General features: G+C 34.7%; 1 protein-coding gene across 8 annotated transcripts in view; it reads right to left on the bottom strand.

The window, feature by feature from the left end:
• CCDC18 (coiled-coil domain containing 18) overlaps positions 1–18435 on the bottom strand; it is a 115751-nt gene that overhangs the window by 53744 nt on the left and 43572 nt on the right. For all 8 annotated transcript variants that reach the window (XM_068540329.1, XM_068540331.1, XM_068540334.1 and 5 more), the window contains 3 exons: positions 7077–7211; positions 6828–6905; positions 2108–2224 (listed from right to left, as the gene is read on the bottom strand). In XM_068540329.1, the coding sequence (XP_068396430.1) occupies positions 2108–2224; positions 6828–6905; positions 7077–7211 (330 nt within the window). The remainder of the gene's footprint in view (positions 1–2107; positions 2225–6827; positions 6906–7076; positions 7212–18435) is intronic.

Raw genomic sequence — 18435 nt, 5'->3', positions numbered from 1 at the left:
AGTTGAGCTAATAATTCATCAGCAATAAAAGGGCTGCAAATCTTTTTAATTTACTTACTTTTTCTCTAGTATGGTTGTACAAACCTGACTACCACTTCTGATTTCTAATCCAGTTCCAGCCTAGGTTTATACTTCCTGCTATTCTGAAAAAAGTTCTAAGTTCATTTTGGGTAAATGCCTCTTATCCATCCAAGTCTCTGATGCTATTTCTAAGAATACAAATTCTAAATCTCAGCAAACTCTCTGATTACAAACACTGCCTGTCTCCAGATTCCATCTCTGCCAAGTCCATTTATGCTGGAGTGCAGTGAGGGCTACAGAATTTAAATGCCTAAATAGGGACTTTCCTGGCAGTCCAGTGGTTAAGACTCTGAGCTCCCACTGCAGACGGCATGGGTTTGATCCCTCAGGGAATTAAGATCCCGCATGCTGCAGGGTGCGGACAAAAAATAAGTAAATAAAAATAAATAAATGCTTAAATAATGGTTTAAAGAAGATCCCGGTGGGAAAAAAAAATCACACTCTTATTCTAAAAAGTATAAGTATCTGTAGTTTAGGTGGTTTAATTTCCATATATTGGAATACAGAAGTATATGCCCACCTGTGAAAGATGCTATAAAAACCTTGATGAAGGGAAGTAGAAGGAAGAAGACAGGACCATATAAAATACAAAGTTTTTGTTTTAACCTCTGAAGTTATATAATTACGTGATGCATCTTTGATGAAGATTTGTTGACTATTTCTTTTTTGTTTTTAAGAAAGGTGGTTTTTTTTAAAATTTTATTTATTTATTTTATTTTTGGCTGTGTTGGGTCTTTGTTGCTGCATGCAGGCTTTCTCTAGTTCCAGCGAGTGAGGGCTACTCTTCGTTACGGTGCACAAGCTTCTCATTGCGGTGGCTTCTCTTGTTGTGGAGCACCAGCTCTAGGTGTGTGGGCTTCAGTAGTTGTGGAACACGGGCTCAGTAGTTGTGGCTTGCGGGCTCTAGAGCACAGGCTCAGTAGTTGTGGCACACGGGCTTAGCTGCTCTGCGGCATGTGGGATCTTCCTGGACCAGGGCTCGAACCCGTGTCCCCTGCATTGGCAGGCGGATTCTTAACCACTGTGCCACCAGGGAAGTCCAATTTGTTGATTATTTCTAAACATGAAGTTAAGGTTTAAATATATATATTATAAATTCTAACAAAGAAATAAAGGAATTCTTCATTAAGATTATTCCTTTGAGCAAATATTTAGTGACTACCTATTATGTTGAAAGCAAAGTGGTTGACAATGAGTATACAGAGATGAATAAGATAATTCAAGAAAAGTCTTCTATCTAGTATCTGAGAAATTCTTCTCAATAAAGAAAGTTAAATTTATAAACCTAATTCTCAATCCTTCAGACAAATAGAGGAAGAAAAAACAAAATGGAAAAAATTGAAGAATTTTATACCTTTAAATCTAAAACAATATTCTAAGTGTTAATCATTTTATATTAGAATTACTCTGTGATCAACAATAATCTCCTGATTCCCTAAAAATAGATAATAGAATCAGAATTTTAAGGAGTCATATTTTGTGTTTTATATGTCATATGTTTGTTTCTTAACGAATATAAAATTGGGGACTTCCCTGGTGGCACAGTGGTTGGGAATCTGCCTGTGAATGCAGGGGACATGGGTTCGATCCCTGGTCTGGGAAGATCCCACATGCCACGGAACAGCTAAGCCCATGCGCCACAACTACTGAGCCTGCACTCTGGAGCCCGCACACCACAACTACTGAGCCTGCATGCCACAACTGCTGAAGCCTGTGCGCCTAGAGCCCATGCTCTGCAACAAGAGAAGCCACTGCAATGAGAAGCCCACGCACTGCAATGAAGAGTAGCCCCCGCTCTCCTCAACTAGAGAAAGTCCATAAGCAGCAACGAAGACCCAACACAGCCATAAATAAATAAATTTATTTTTTAAAAAAAGAATATAAAATTGGAGTTTACGTTTTACTGGAAAAATTTTTTTATATCAGCTATATAAAAATGTACTTTTAAAGTATCTTGAAAATAAACAATATCTCAAAAAGAAATCACTTGAAAAATATGCTATATTTAAAGGAAATGTTAATTTACTTCTTCAGATTTCTTCTTTAGCTGTTTTTCAAACTTTTCTTTATTTCCTTCCAATTGGTTCAAATGCAAAGCAAGTTCTTCCTTACAAATTTCCAATGCTGAATCTAGTTGTCTGACCTAAGCAGAAAAAAAGCAAAAAAGGAAAATCAACCAATACTAATGAGTGCTTATTATATGCTCAATATTTTACAGTGTTATCTCCTAATGTTACCACACTGCTTCAACCAGTGAATATACAGTCCAACTTAGGATATAAAATGCTATTAAAGAAGAGATTTATTTAGAAAACTAATTATTACTGCAAACTAGGAAACCAAAGAGGAAACCAGTGCCTGGAGTCCTGAAGAATAAATGGACATGAACAAGTGAAGAAGGGCATTCTAGGAAGAGGGAAGTACAATCAGAGACAAGGCACTGTGAAAAGGAATGGTAAGAAGTTGGCAGGAGCTTAGGGTACCAAAACCATGAATTTGTAAGAGATGGGTACTGGAAGGATGGGACTGGCAAGATAGACTGGGGCCAATTGTCAAGGACCTGCAGGCCAGACACCCTGAAACATTTACCTAAAAAGGTAAGCAGTATTTAAACCTATTCCTTAAGTTCCCTTGATCAAGAAAAATAATAAAGTGAGTACAAACTGGTGTATTGTGCTAAAAATGCTATAGTGCGAATATTCTGAATACGCTGAAGTCACTAAGAAAATGAAATGTTTTTGTCGGCTAATGAAAAAAAAACTTAGGTAAGAAGGAGAAGGCTGCTTTTGCTCTGAATCAGTGAAAACATTTTCAGAAAGGCAGCAATGTAACTTGGTTCAAGTGTTCATAAAGCTGCAAATGCTTCACGCTACCTCAACATTAAAGAGCGAATGAGCAATGAGCAACTCAAATTCAGTAAAATTTTTCAGAATTTGTAAACATGCTCCATATCCCATCTGTTAATAAGATTCATTCTTGTCTTGTTCCTTTCTTTTCCTTATTGTATTTCTGAGCTTCTTGGGAGTTTTTTTTTTTTTTTTCTTTCCTCAACGCTAATAGCATTCTAGTAAGTAGTCATGAAAGTGTGAAAGAAATTTCAACAAGATAAGGAGAAAAAGAAAAATGTTCCCTCTGGCAGATACTATTCTACATCATGAAATTATCTTTGCAACTCTTATTTCTAAAAAGAGGCACAACTGAAAGACACAGTTTTCAAAGCCTGCCCCTATAGCGTGTGAATATAACCATTAACAGTTAAAAAGCTTACAATTTTGATTAATTATCTTTGTTAACAAACTGTTGCCCTAATAATAATTTTTAAAGTCTTTTATGAGAGGCATAAATATTTACAAGTTTTCTCTATTAAGCATGAGAATAAGCATTGGTACTTGTATCATCTTCCACACACAGAAAAAAAAAAATCTATGACTGTCAGAACATCACATGTGATAAAAATTAACAACATAAAAACTCAATCAGGCAAGATTCATCACTAGATGTTAAAACCATTGGTCACTAGTTTGTTGAGGGACAGGAATTTGAACATGGCCTCAAAGAATCACTCTATGTATTGCTTATTAATTATAAAGGAAAAATTATGCCCTTAAAATAGTGAGATCTAGCAGTAACCACCTTAAATAATAGGTGTCAAGATTGGCAAAGCCAATAATGGGGTGGTGTGACATTATGTGCCTCCTGATGTGAAGCAGTGGGAAGGACACAGTATAACCCACAGTATAACCCACAATTGTGGTGTGTGTGCTATTACGGTTGACCCAGACTTTTCCAAAGATTCAGTGTCGTGAAGAATAGGAGACAGTGAGTTTAGGGGAATCTAAAAAGCCAAAAGCAAAACATGAATTATGATTGCATTATAAATTGGGGAAAGAAAAGGAACAAGCTAAAGTAGTGTCTCTCACAATTTAATGTTCATACAAATCACCTGGACACCCTAATCCAGTACCAAAGCCAGGTCTAGGGTGAGACAAAGGAGGTTCTAGGGCTCAAAGTTTAAGGAGGTACTCACCCTCAGGATCATGCAAATGCATACCCTTCACTTGTACAACCCAGAGAGTAAATGTCTCCTTAAATTGTATGCCAGAGGCACCTCCCTTGCTTCACCTTAGTTCCAGCTCTGTTCAGTAGGTCTGAGATATTCTGCAAGTCAAACAAGTTCCCGGGTGATAGTGATGCTGCCAGACCATGCTTTGAGTAGCAAGATTATTAAGAACATTTTTAAATAATTGGGAAATTTTCAGTATGGGCAGTGTGTTGAATGGTGTTACTGAATTAATGTTGACTTTCTATGGTGTATAGAGATGGTGTAATCAGGTAGGAGAAAGTTTCTATACATAGGAGACCCAAGTTTAAGTATTAAGGGTGTAAAGTATCATGACTTCTGTATCCTTCTCGCAGGTGGACTAGCAAAAAGGAAATGTGTGAGTGGGGGTGGGACTGGGTGGGTGCATGCGCATGAAGGCATGTGCCTGTGTGTGCAGAGAGAGATGAAGTGAGTATGGTTAGAGTTTAAAAGACAGTAAATCTAAATGAAAGGTACACAGATGTTCTCTGCACTAGTCTTTCATTTTGTAGGTTTGAAATTTTTCAAAATAAAATTTAATTAAAAATAAATTAATTAAAACTAATAAATAATAAAAACCAAAACATCTACTACTCTGTTGGACTTCTCATTTGAACAAAGAGCTTGAGACTCTAAATCTCATACAAATAAACATCATTCACTGTGTACAAACTACTCATAAATATACATGTATATATATATGTACGTGAATGAATAGAATCAAAACAAAGACACTGCTCTGCTAAACCAAAGAACCTCCTCGGGGGCATATTCTGGAGGCAATCACATAGGGGCTCTACGCTACCTACTTTCAACAGAAGCACCTAAGCTAGTCTTTTTTGTTTATTTTTTTTCTACTTATAACTTTTACTTTCTTTGGGGAAATAAAACACACACAAAAATCTAGAGTGGAAAATAAAAGCAAAGCAAAACAAATAAAATAAACAAATGAAATTGCTAATAAGCACCATCTCAATTTTCTATTTAATAGCAGCTAACATAATTGCTTTACTTTATTGGTTTTTTTTACCAGTTCATAAACTTCCCATAGTCTTCCAGCTATCATTATCATACTTCTATAAGTGATATAACTTTAAACTGATCCTTATAACTCTCCTGCAGATAGAAAATTTCATAATTTTTTATGCGAAGAACAAACTGAGGCATGCAGAGGGACATGGCCAAAAGTCAAGAAAGAAGGTGGTAATGACATAATCAAGAAAAGAAGACTAGATTTCAAACTTCTATTTGATATGTTAGACTCATTTAGGGAATTCCCTGGCAGTCCAGTGGTTAAGACTCGGTGCTTTCGCTGCTGAGGGCCCAGGTTCCACCCCTGGCGGGGAACTAGGATCCCACAGACCGTGCAGTGCATCTCAAAGAAAAAGAAAAAAAAAAAAAAAAAAGAAAAGAATCATTTAGTATAGCTTCAATGAAAGCAAATCTACTAAAGGTACCAAAGGAATAAAACCTAACATCATAATTCATTCTTTAGCTGATTTCCTTCCTGTCTCATATCTGATTATTAACAAATGAAAATAACTTACTAGATGACTGGCTAGATGTGTTAGGTAATTTAATGAAAAACAGGAGTTAAGTGGCAATATGGATTTTATTTAATGAAATTATATCATGCCTACAACCTTTGTACAATAATAATTTTTTAAATATTAATGATCTTAGAGGTTATTTTTACATGAGGAAATGAACTGACATGGCATTAAATGTTAAAAGTTTTGGAGAATACTATAGGAAAGTTATGGATAAATATATAATTGGGTTTACGAGGGTATACATGGTCACAAAATGGATGAAAAACAGAGTACTAGGCAAAAAGTAAATAACACTGGATTTTTAAAATATCCTTTATATTTAATCCATATATGACAGAATGAAGGTCACAGCATATTTGAAACTATTTTTAGCACTAAAAATGCAAAGGAGAAAACATTGAATATGTAGTAATTACTTAGCAAACTCTGAGTAACTTAGTATGTGCTAAGTATTTTATGTACCTCATTTCATTTAATCCTCAAACCCACCTTCTTCTAGGGCATTGTGATCCCTATTTTACTGATGAAGAAATTAACGTTCAGAGTTTAAATAACCTAGCCAAGGTTACAGTCAGTTAATAAGCACACTGAAGCCAGAACTAAAACCCAAGTCAGTTTAGCTTCAAAGCCCATGCTTTTAAACATAAGGTTATCCTAGACACAAAACTGTATTTTACCCAGAAATTCTGGATTTATTTCCTATTTAATCATATAGCAGAACTGGTAAAAAGAAGCAAAACTGTATTGTTTGTAGTTTCATCTCTCTCCACTTCCTTTGTTAATTTTTTTACTGGTAATGTTAGTAAGTAGCTACAGTTTAAAAAATACATTTTTGTTAAAAAACAAATCTTTCTTAAGGTATTATAAAAAGAAAAGAGGTTAATCTACAAACTAGATTATCAACTATCAAATAATTAAGATCATAATTCACAATGAAAAATATACTACTTAAAGAAACTAAGTTCATTGACTTATGTAAAATTTTTACCACTTTATTTTTATGTAAATTTTTTTTTTACAATTTATAGAGAAAACTAAAAAGCCACAGGAATGTCTCCATTAAGAAAATAAATAAATAAAAAGAAAATTTTTTAAAGTATTAGCATACTAGCCTTGATTGTTTCTTCAGATACTTGGTTCTGTAATGTTTTCAAAGCTTCATCTTTCTTCATATTTTCCTTTTCCATTTCCTGAAAACATACAGATTGGTAGCAAAAATATACGTACGTGTATAAATATTTTAGCATTAGTAACAGGTTGTTAAACAACTGATTTGATTAGAATTAAAGTTATGTTAAAAGAAACATAAACTTAAAATACTGGTCAGCTTTTAAATAGCACTTTTATAAAGATGATTTTACCCCTTTGCTTTCCGTCAAGAGTCTGTCTAGTGATTCAAGGTGATGTTGTTTACATATTATATCTTGCTGCAACATGGACATAGTCTTTTCTTGTTCTTTAAATTGTTGTTCTTTTTTCTCTAGTTGAGATTCAAGCTAAACATAGAAACAGGATTTATTAATTTTCATATTATTTTTTTAAAATTTGAAACATTTTAAATACAGTCGACCCTTGAACAAGACAGTTTTAAACTGCCTGAGTCCACTTATACATGGATTCTTTTCAATAAATATGTACTACAGCACTACACCATCAGCTGTTGGTTGAATCCACAGATGGGAACTATGGAAAGGAAGGGTTGACAGTAAAGTTATATGTGGATTTTCAACTGCACAAGGGTTGGCACCCCTAACTCCCAAATTGTTCAAGGGTCAACTGTACACAGAAAAAACATAACACTCACAATTTAAATTACTACTGAAATTACATAGCTTATTGCATTTTGCCAAATTTCCTTCAGTTTCTCTCCTTTTAGAGAAGAAATGAAATCACAAGTCCATGTCTTATCCCTTCCCTCCCTCACCAATACTATGTTGAAATTGTTCTATATCATTCTCTGGTGTGTTTCATTCTCATACATGTTTTTTGTGCTTTTAACTATACATGTAGATCCATGAACAATATGTAACATAATTTTGTTTTGAAAATTCACATAGGGCTTCCCCGGTGGCGCAGTGGCTGAGAATCTGCCTGCCAATGCAGGGGACACGGGTTCGAGCCCTGGTCTGGGAAGATCCCACATGCCGCGGAGCAACTAAGCCCGTGAGCCACAATTGCTGAGCCTGCGCGTCTGGAGCCTGTGATCCGCAACAAGGGAGGCCGCGATAGTGAGAGGCCCGCGCACCGCGATGAAGAGTGGCCCCCACTTGCCGCAACTAGAGAAAGCCCTCGCACAGAAACAAGACCCAACACAGCCATAAATAAATAAATAAAATTTTAAAAAAAATTCACATAGACAATATCAACACTTCTGCAAGTTTCAGCAACTTATTTTTTTCACTTAATAGTTTTAAATATTTATTCATGTATCCATATGTGGATCTAGTTCATATTTTTATGATAATACAGTATTCCACTGTAACAACAAACTAGTTTGTTCATTCTTCTACTCAGAAACAGTTAGATATTGCTTTTTCACTATTATGATAATGTTACAATAACATCCTTTGTACATGTCTCTTTAAACACATGTATTAGAGTTTCTTTAGAACATACCACCTAGAAGTGGACTTCCTGGTTGTAGGATATGCACATTTCTAACTTCATTAGGTATTTCTCTTCAAACTGCATCAAAACTTATACTTTCACTAGAAATGTGTAAGTCTCACTCCTTACAACTTCACCACTAATTGATTGGTGTTATCAAATGTCCAAAAAACTTTTGTGAAGACAAAACATGAGTAAACTGATATGTTTATATGTATATTTGTGCATATACACAAGTGTATAAAAATTATACATATGTGATAATAGCAGCAACAGGTTAACTAGAAAATACTAAAACCAAAGAACTGTGAAATGAAAACACTCAAATGAAAATAAATATCAGAAATTAGAGGAACAGAAAGAAAAAAGATTGAAGAAAGTGACAGAACATAAGGGACCTGTTGGACACCATCAAGCACACCAGTATGCACATCATGGAAGTCCCAGAAGGAAGGGAGAAAGAGAGAGAGAATATTTGAAGAAATAATGACTGAAAATGCCCCAAATTCGATGAAATACATGATATAAACATCCAAGAATCTCAACAAAATCCAAGTAAGTTGAACTCAAAAAGACCCACAATGAGACACATTATAATCAAACTTTCAAAAGACAATGACAAGAACTTCCCTGGTGGTCCAGTGGTTAAGACTCCAAGCTCCCAACACAGGGGGCACTGGTTCGATCCCTGGTCCCCTGGTCGGGGAACTAAGATCCCACATGCCACGTGGCACAGACAAAAAAAAAAAGAAAAAGAAAAAGACAATGACAAAGAGAGAATCTTGAAGCAAGAGATAAGCAAATCACCACATATAAGGGATCCTCAATAAGATTACATGCAGATTTCTCATCAGAAACTTTGAGGGTCAGGAGACAGTGGGCTGATATTCAAAAGAAAAAAAAATAACTGTCTAAAAAGAATCCTCTATCTGGCAAAACTGTTCTTCAAAAGCGAGGGAGGAATTAAGACATTCTCAGATAAAAGTTGAGGGAGGCTGTGACCATTAGACATGCCCCGCTAGAAATGCTCAAGGGAATTCTGTAAGGTGAAATGAAGGAACACTAGATGGTAACCTGAAGCCATATGGAGAAATAAAAATCTTCATAAATACATGGGCAATTGTAAAACCTAGCATTATCGTAACAATGGATTGTAGCTTCCACTTTTTGTTTTCTAAATGATTTAAGAGACTAATACATAATAAAGGCAAAAAAAAGTTATTAGTGCAAAAGTTAGTATTACTGTAACTTTAGTTTGTAACTCCAAATCTTGTTTTCTACAAAAGAGACTAATCCTTTTGAAGGAATTACCAGTTTGTGTTTTGGGGCACACAATGTATAAAGATGTAAGTTTGTGACAAAAGGTGTGGAGATAAAGCTATAAAGGAACAGAGTTTTTGTATGTTATTGAAATTAGAGTGGCATAAATTCAAATTAGAGTGTTATAACTTTAGGATGTTAAATGTAATCCCCATGGTAACCACAAAGGAAAGAGCTATAAAATATAGACAAATGGAAATGAGAAAGGAATTTTAAAATTTCAGTACAAAAACTAAACTAAATTCAAAAGAAGACAGTAATGTAGGAAAAGAGGGATAAAAAAGCTATACGGCATATAGAAAACAAAGAGCAAGATGACAGAAGTCCCTCCTTATCAGTAATTACTTTAAATGTAAATAGATTAAACTCTCCAAGAAACATAGATTGGTAGAATGGAGAAAATCACACATCCACCTATATGTTGTCTAAAAGAGACTCATTTTATTTATTTTTTATTTTTTTGAATTTTATTTATTTTTTTATACAGCAGGTTCTTATTAGTCATCAATTTTATACACATCAGTGTATACATGTCAACCCCAATCGCCCAATTCATCACACCACCATCCCCACCCCCCTGCGGCTTTCCCCCCTTGGTGTCCATACATTTGTTCTCTACATCTGTGTCTCAACTTCTGTCCTGCAAACTGGTTCATCTGTACCATTTTTCTAGGTTCCACATACATGCGTTAATATACGATATTTGTTTTTCTCTTTCTGACTTACTTCACTCTGTATGACGGTCTCTAGATCCATCCATGTCTCAACAAATGACCCAATTTCGTTCCTTTTTATGGCTGAGTAATATTCCATTGTATATATGTACCACTTCTTCTTTATCCATTCGTCTCTCAATGGGCATTTAGGTTGCTTCTGTGACCTGGCTATTGTAAATAGTGCTGCAATGAACTTTGGGATGCATGTGTCTTTTTGAATTACGGTTTTCTCTGGGTATATGCCCAGTAGTGGGATTGCTGGATCATATGGTAATTCTATTTTCAGTTTTTTAAGGAACTTCCATACTGTTCTCCATAGTGGCTGTATCAATTTACATTCCCACCATCAGTGCAAGAGGGTTCCCTTTTCTCCACACCCTCTCCAGCATTTGTTGTTTGTAGATTTTCTGATGATGCCCATTCTAACTGGTGTGAGGTGATACCTCATTGTAGTTTTGATTTGCATTTCTCTAATAATTAGTGATGTTGAGCAGCTTTTCATGTGCTTCTTGGCCATCTGTATGTCTTCTTTGGAGAAATGTCTATTTAGGTCTTCTGCCCATTTTTGGATCAGGTTGTTTGTTTCTTTAATATTGAGCTGCATGAGCTGTTTATATATTTTGGAGATTAATCCTTTGTCTGTTCTTTCATTTGCAAATATTTTCTCCCATTCTGAGGGTTATCTTTTCGTCTTGTTTATGGTTTCCTTTGCTGTGCAAAAGCTTTTAAGTTTCATTGGGTCCCATTTGTTTATTTTTGTTTTTATTTCCATTACTCTAGGAGGTGGATCAAAAAAGATCTTGCTGTGATTTATGTCAAAGAGTGTTCTTCCTATGTTTTCCTCTAAGAGTTTTATAGTGTCTGGTCTTACATTTAGGTCTCGAATCCATTTTGACTTTATTTTTGTGTATGGTGTTAGGGAGTGTTCTAATTTCATTCTTTTACATGTAGCTGTCCAGTTTTCCCAGCACCACTTATTGAAGAGACTGTCTTCTCCACTGTGTATCCTTGCCTCCTTTGTCATAGATCAGTTGACCATAGGTGCGTGGGTTTTTCTCTGGGCTTTCTATCCTGTTCCATTGATCTATGTTTCTGTTTTTGTGCCAGTACCATATTGTCTTGATTACTGTAGCTTTGTAGTATAGTCTGAAATCAGGGAGACTGATTCCTCCCGCTCCGTTCTTTTCCCTCAAGACTTCTTTGGCTATTCAGGGTCTTTTGTGTCTCCATACAAATTTTAAGATTTTTTGTTCTAGTTCCGTAAAAATTGCCATTGGTAATTAGATAGGGATTGCATTGAATTTGTAGATTGCTTTGGGTAGTATAGTCATTTTCACAATATTCATTCTTCCAATTCAAGAACATGGTATATCTCTCTATCTATTGGTATCATCTTTAATTTCTTTCATCAGTGTCTTACAGTTTTCTGCATACAGGTCTTTTGTCTCCCTAGGTAGGTTTATTCCTAGGTATTTTATTCTTTTTGTTGCAGTGGTAAATGGGAGTGTGTCCTTAATTTCTTTTTCAGATTTTTCATCATTAGTGTATAGGAATGCAAGAGATTTCTGTGCATTAATTTTGTATCCTGCAACTTTACCAGATTCATTGGTTAGCTCTAGTAGCTTTCTGGTGGCATCTTTAGGATTCTCTATGTATAGTATCATGTCATCTGCAAACAGTGACAGTTTTACTTCTTCTTTTCCAATTTTTATTCCATTTATTTCTTTTTCTTCTCTGACTGCCGTGGCTAGGACTTCCAAAACTATGTTGAATAATAGTGGTGAGAGTGGACATCCTTGTCTCATTCCTGATCTTAGAGGAAATGCTTTCAATTTTTCACCATTGAGAATGATGTTTGCTGTGGGTTTGTCGTATATGGCCTTTATTATGTTGAGGTAGGTTCCCTCTATGCCCACTTTCTGGAGATAAAATAGACTTTAAAATAAAGAATGTTACAAGAGACAAGGAAGGACACTACATAATGATCAGGGGATCAATCCAAGAAGAAGATATAACAATTATAAATATAGATGCACTCAACATAGGAGCACCTCAATACATAAGGCAACTGCTAACAGCTATAAAAGAGGAAATTGACAGTAACACAATAATAGTGGGGGACTTTAACACCTCACTTACACCAATGGACAAATCATCCAAAATGGAAATAAATAAGGAAACAGAAGCTTTAAATGACACAATAGACCAGATAGATTTAATTGATATTTATAGGACATTCCATCCAAAAACAGCAGATTACACTTTCTTCTCAAGTGCACACAGAACATTCTCCAGGGTAGATCACATCTTGGGTCACAAATCAAGCCTCAGTAAATTTAAGAAAACTGAAATCATATCAAGCATCTTTTCTGACCACAACGCTATGAGATTAGAAATGAATTACAAGGGAAAAAACGTAAAAAACACAAACACATGGAGGCTAAACAATACGTTACTAAATAACCAAGAGATCACTGAAGAAATCAAAGAGGAAATCAAAAAATACCTAGAGACAAATGACAATGAAAACACGACGATCCGGGACTTCCCTGGTGGCACACTGGTTAAGAATCCGCCTGCCAATGCAGGGGACACGGGTTCGAGCCCTGGTCCGGGAAGATCCCACGTGCCGTGGAGCAACTAAGCCCGTGCGCCACAACTACTGAGCCTATGCTCTAGAGCCCGCGAGCCACAACTACTGAAGCCCATGCGCCTAGAGCCCATGCTCCGCAACAAGAGAAGCCACCAAAATGAGAAGCCCATGAACCGCAACGAAGAGTAGTCCCCGCTCGCCACAACTAGAGAAAGCCCACATGCAGCAGCGAACGATGCAGCCAAAACTAACTAAATAATTTATATTTAAATAAATAAATTTAAAAAAAGAAAAAACACGATGATCCAAAACCTATGGGATGCAGCAAATGCAGTTCTAAGAGGGAAGTCTATAGTTATACAAGCCTACCTCAAGAAACAAGAAAAATCTCAAATAAACAATCTAACCTTACAACTAAAGGAACTAGAGAAAGAAGAACAAACAAAATCCAAAGTTAGCAGAAGGAAAGAAATCAAAAAGATCAGAGCAGAAATAAAATGGAATAGAAACAAAGAAAACAATAGCAAAGATCAATAAAACTAAAAGCTGGTTCTTTGAGAAGATAAACAAAATTGATAAACCATTAGCCAGACTCATCAAGAAAAAGAGGGAGAGGACTCAAATCAATAAAATTAGAAATGGAAAAGGAGAAGTTACAACAGACACCGCAGAAATACAAAGCATCCTAAAAGACTACTACAAGCAACTCTATGCCAATAAAATGGACAACCTGGAAGAAATGGACAAATTCTTAGAAAGGTATAACCTTCCAAGACTGAACCAGGAAGAATTAGAAAATATGAACAAACCAATCACAAGTAATGAAATTGAAACTGTGATTTAAAATCTTCCAACAAACAAAAGTCCAGGACCAGTTGGCTACACAGGTGAATTCTATCAAACATTTACAGAAGAGCTAACACCCATGCTTCTAAACTCTTCCAAAAAATTGCAGAGGAAGGAACACTCCCAAACACATTCTATGAGGCCACCATGACCCTGATGCCAAAACCTGACAAAGATACTACAAAAAAAGAAAATTATAGACCAATATCACTGATATATATAGATGCAAAAATCCTCAACAAAATACTAGCAAACAGAATCCAACAACACATTAAAAGGATCATACACCACAATCAAGTGGGATTTATCCCAGGGATGCAAGGATTCTTCAATATACGCAAATCAATCAATGTGATACACCATATTAACAAATTGAAGAATAAAAACCATATGATCATCTCAATAGATGCAGAAAAAGCTTTTGACAAAATTCAACACCCATTTATAATAAGAGACTCATTTTAGATCCAAAGATACTAATAGATAGAAAATGAAAGGATGGGAGAAGATAGTCCACGCAAATAGTAACCAAAAAGGAGCAGGGATACCTATAGTAATATCAGACAAATCATACTTTAAATTTAAAAAGATTATGAGACAAAGACAGATAATATATATTAATATAAGGTTATTACAATATAGCAATAAGATATAACAATTACAAACACTTATAGACCAAAGACAGACTTTCAAAATATATGAAGCAAAAACAGACAGCATTGAAGTGAAAAATAGACAGTTCTACAATAATACTTGGAGACTTCAATAGCCTATTCTCAATAATATGTAGAACAACCAGAGAGAATATAAGTAAGGAAAGAGAGGACTCAACACAATAAACAATATTTAATAAACATATAATAAATAACATAAACATATTTAATAGACATACACAGCTCACTCTACCCCAAAACAATAAAATATACATTCTTCTCAAGTGCACACTGGATATTTTCCAGGACAGACAATATGTTAGGCTACAAATTTAAGTCTCAATAAATTTTACAAGACAGATATCATACAAAGTATATTCTCCAACCACAATGAGATGAAGTTAGAAATCAACAACAAAAGGAAAATTGGAAAATTCACAATATTGTGATATTTATTAAACAATACATTTAAAAATAACCAATGAATCAAAGAAGAATTCACAAGGGAAATTAGAAACTACTTAGAAACGAATGAAAACAAAAACACAACTTACGAAAACTCAGAGGACTCAGCAAAAACAATGTTTAGGGGGTAATTTATAGCTATAAATGCTTACATTAAAAAACAAGGAAGATCTCAAGTCAATAACCTAACTTTAAAAGATAAGAAACAAGAAAAAGAACAGAATAAACCCAAAGCTAGCAGAAGGAAGGAAAAATAAAGATTACAGTAAAGATCAACAAATTAGAGAACAGAAAAACAATGAAGAATATCAATGAAATGAAAAATTGGTTCTTCAAAAAAATAAACAAAATTGACAAATCTTTAGCTAGGTGGTCAAAAAAAGAGGACTGAATATTACCAAAAGCAGAAATATAAGTAGGAATATTACTATCAATTCTACAGAAATAAAAAAAGATCATAAGAAAGTACAATGAATAATTGTATACCAGCAAGTTGGATAATCTAGATGAAATGGACAAATTCCTAGAAACACAAAACCTACAAAGACTCTATCATGAAGAAACAGATAATCTGAACACACCTATAAATAGTAAGGAGATTGAATGGGAAATCAAAAATCTCCCAACTAAGAAAAGCCCTGAACCTGCTTGCTTTATTGATGAATTCTACCAAACACATAAAAAAGAACTAATACCAATCCTCCTCAAATGTTTCCAAAAAATTAAGGAGAGAATACTCCCTAATACTGTAAGACCAGCATTAACCTGAAACGAAACCCAGACATTACAAGAAAAGAAAACTACAGACAAATATCTGTTATGAGCACTGATGCAAAAATCCTCAACAAAATGCTAACAATCCAAATTCAGCAGCATAGTAAAAGGATTAAAGTGACCAAGGGAAATTTATTCCTGGAATGCAATGAAAACTGATCAATGTTATATGCAATATCAACAGAATGAAAGAAAAAAAAAACACATGAGCATCTCAATTGATGCAGAAAAAACATTTGACATAATTCAACACCCTATCATGATAAACACTCTCAACAAATTAGCAACAGAAGGAAACTACCTTCACATAATAAAAGCCTTATATGAAAAACCTACAGCTAACATACTCAATGGTGAAAGACTGAAAGCTTTTCCTCTATGCTCAGGAACAAAAAAGGATGCCCCTCTCACCACTTCTATTCAACATAATACTGGAAGTTCCAGCCAGAGCTATTGGGCAAGAAAAAGAAATAAAGGACATCCAAGTTGGAAAGGAAGAAGTAAAATTATCTATTGGTAGATGATATGATCTTATACCTAGAACACCCTAAAGATTTCACACAATAAAACTATTAGAACTGATAAATGAAATCAGAAAAGTAGAGGATGAAATTCAACACACAAAAGTCAGTTTCATTCCTATACGTGAACAATGAACAATCTGAAAAGAAAATTACAAAAACAATTTCATTTACAATAGTATCAAAAAGAATAAAATACTTAGGAATTAACCAAGGAGGTGAAAGACTTGTACAATTAAAATTACAAAACACTGATGGAAAGAATTGAAGAAAACGTAAATAAATAGAAACATAGTCCACGTTCATGGATTAGAAGACGTAATATTGTTAAAATGTCAATATTACCCAATGCAATACAATCCCTAGCAAAATCCCAATGACATTTTTTGCTGAAACAGAAAAACCCATCCTAAAGTTCATATGAAATCTCAAGGGACCCTGAACAGCCAAAACAATCTTGAAAATGAACAAAACTGGAGGACCCTCACTTCCTGATTTCAAATCTATTACAAAGCTACAGTAATAAAAACTGTGATTTCGCATAAGACAGACATATAGACCAATGGAATAGAATCAAGAGCCCAGAAATAAATTCTCACATATATGGTCAAATGATTCTGACAAGGGTGCCAAGATCATTCAGTGGGGGGAAAGGACAGTCCTTTCAACAAATGGTGCTGAGAAAACTGGATATCCACATGCAAAAGAATGAAGTTGGACCCACAGCTAGCACCATATATAAAAATTAACTCAAAATGGACCAAAGACCTAAATGTAAGACCTAAAAAAATAAAACTCTTAGAAGGAAACATAGAAAAGCTTCACAGCATAGAACCAAAGCTTCACGACATTGGATTTGGTAATAATTTCTTAAATATGACACCAAAGGTATAGGCAACAAAAGAAAAAATAGACAAACTGGACTTCATGAAAATTCTAATATTCTGTGCATCCAAAGACACTCTCAACAGAGTAAAAAGGAAACCCACAGAATGGGAGAGAATATTTGCAAATCACATACCTTGATAAGGGATCAATATCCAGAATATATGGAAAAGTCCTAAAACTCAGTAACTACATAAAAACAACCCTATTAAAAAATGGGTAAAGGAAATGAATAGACATTTCTCCAAAGAAGATATATGACTAGACAACAAGCACATGAAAAGATTCTCAGCATCACTGATCATTAGGGAAATGAAAATCAAAACTACAATGAGATACCACCTCACACTCATTAGGATGGCTACTGTTAAAAACCAGAAAACAAGTGTTTACAAGGATGTGGAGAAATTGGAACACTTGAGCGCTGTTGGTGGGAATGTAAAACGGTATAGCTGCTGTAGAAATCAGTATGGTGGGTCCTCAAAAAATTAAAAACAGAATTACCATATTATCAGCAATTCCACTTGTGCATGTATACTCAAAATAATTTAAAGCAGGGTCACAAAGAGATATTTGTACACCCGCATGATCACAGCAGCATCATTCACAACAGCTAAAATGTGGAAACAAACCAAGTGGCCATCAATAGATGAATGGATAAGCAAAATGTGCTATATACATACAATGGAATATTATTCAGCCTTACAAAGGAAGGAAATTCTGCAATATGCTGCAACATGGATGAACCTTGAGAACATTATGCTAAGTGAAACAAACCAGTAATAAAAAGACAAACACTATATGATTTCACTTACATGAGGTACTTAGAGAAGGCAAAATCATAGAGACAGAAAGTAGAACAGTGATTGCCAAGAGTTGGGGGGAGAGGAGAATAGGGAGTTATTGTGTACTCTAATGAGTATAGAGATTCAGTTCTACAAGATGAGAATTATGAGGATAAATGGTGGTGATGGTTGCACAACAATGTTAATGTATTTAATACCACTGTACACTTAAAAATGGTTAAGATAACATAAATTATAACATCAATAACACTAATACTGATAATACTAACCACAATAAAAAGTTTGAAAAATATTAAATAACTTTAGAATTTTTTCTTAAAACATGAATATAAGACAGATATCATACAAAGTATATATTTAATTTCATGCATAAACAAGACTAAATGATGTTATAACCACAGATTTTCATAGAAGCTGACCCATCAATTATCAGGGAGGCCCTTGGACAGACCTATCATGCCAATTCTCTGCAGCAGTTCAGTATTTGAGATATCAAATATAATATCTTCCTAGAATTTCTGCCATTTTCAAATT

Source organism: Eschrichtius robustus, chromosome 3, assembly GCF_028021215.1.
Source record: "Eschrichtius robustus isolate mEscRob2 chromosome 3, mEscRob2.pri, whole genome shotgun sequence".
NCBI lineage: Eukaryota > Metazoa > Chordata > Mammalia > Artiodactyla > Eschrichtiidae > Eschrichtius > Eschrichtius robustus.
Note: the sequence above shows the minus strand (reverse complement) of the source record. Positions and strands in the feature narration are given on the sequence as shown.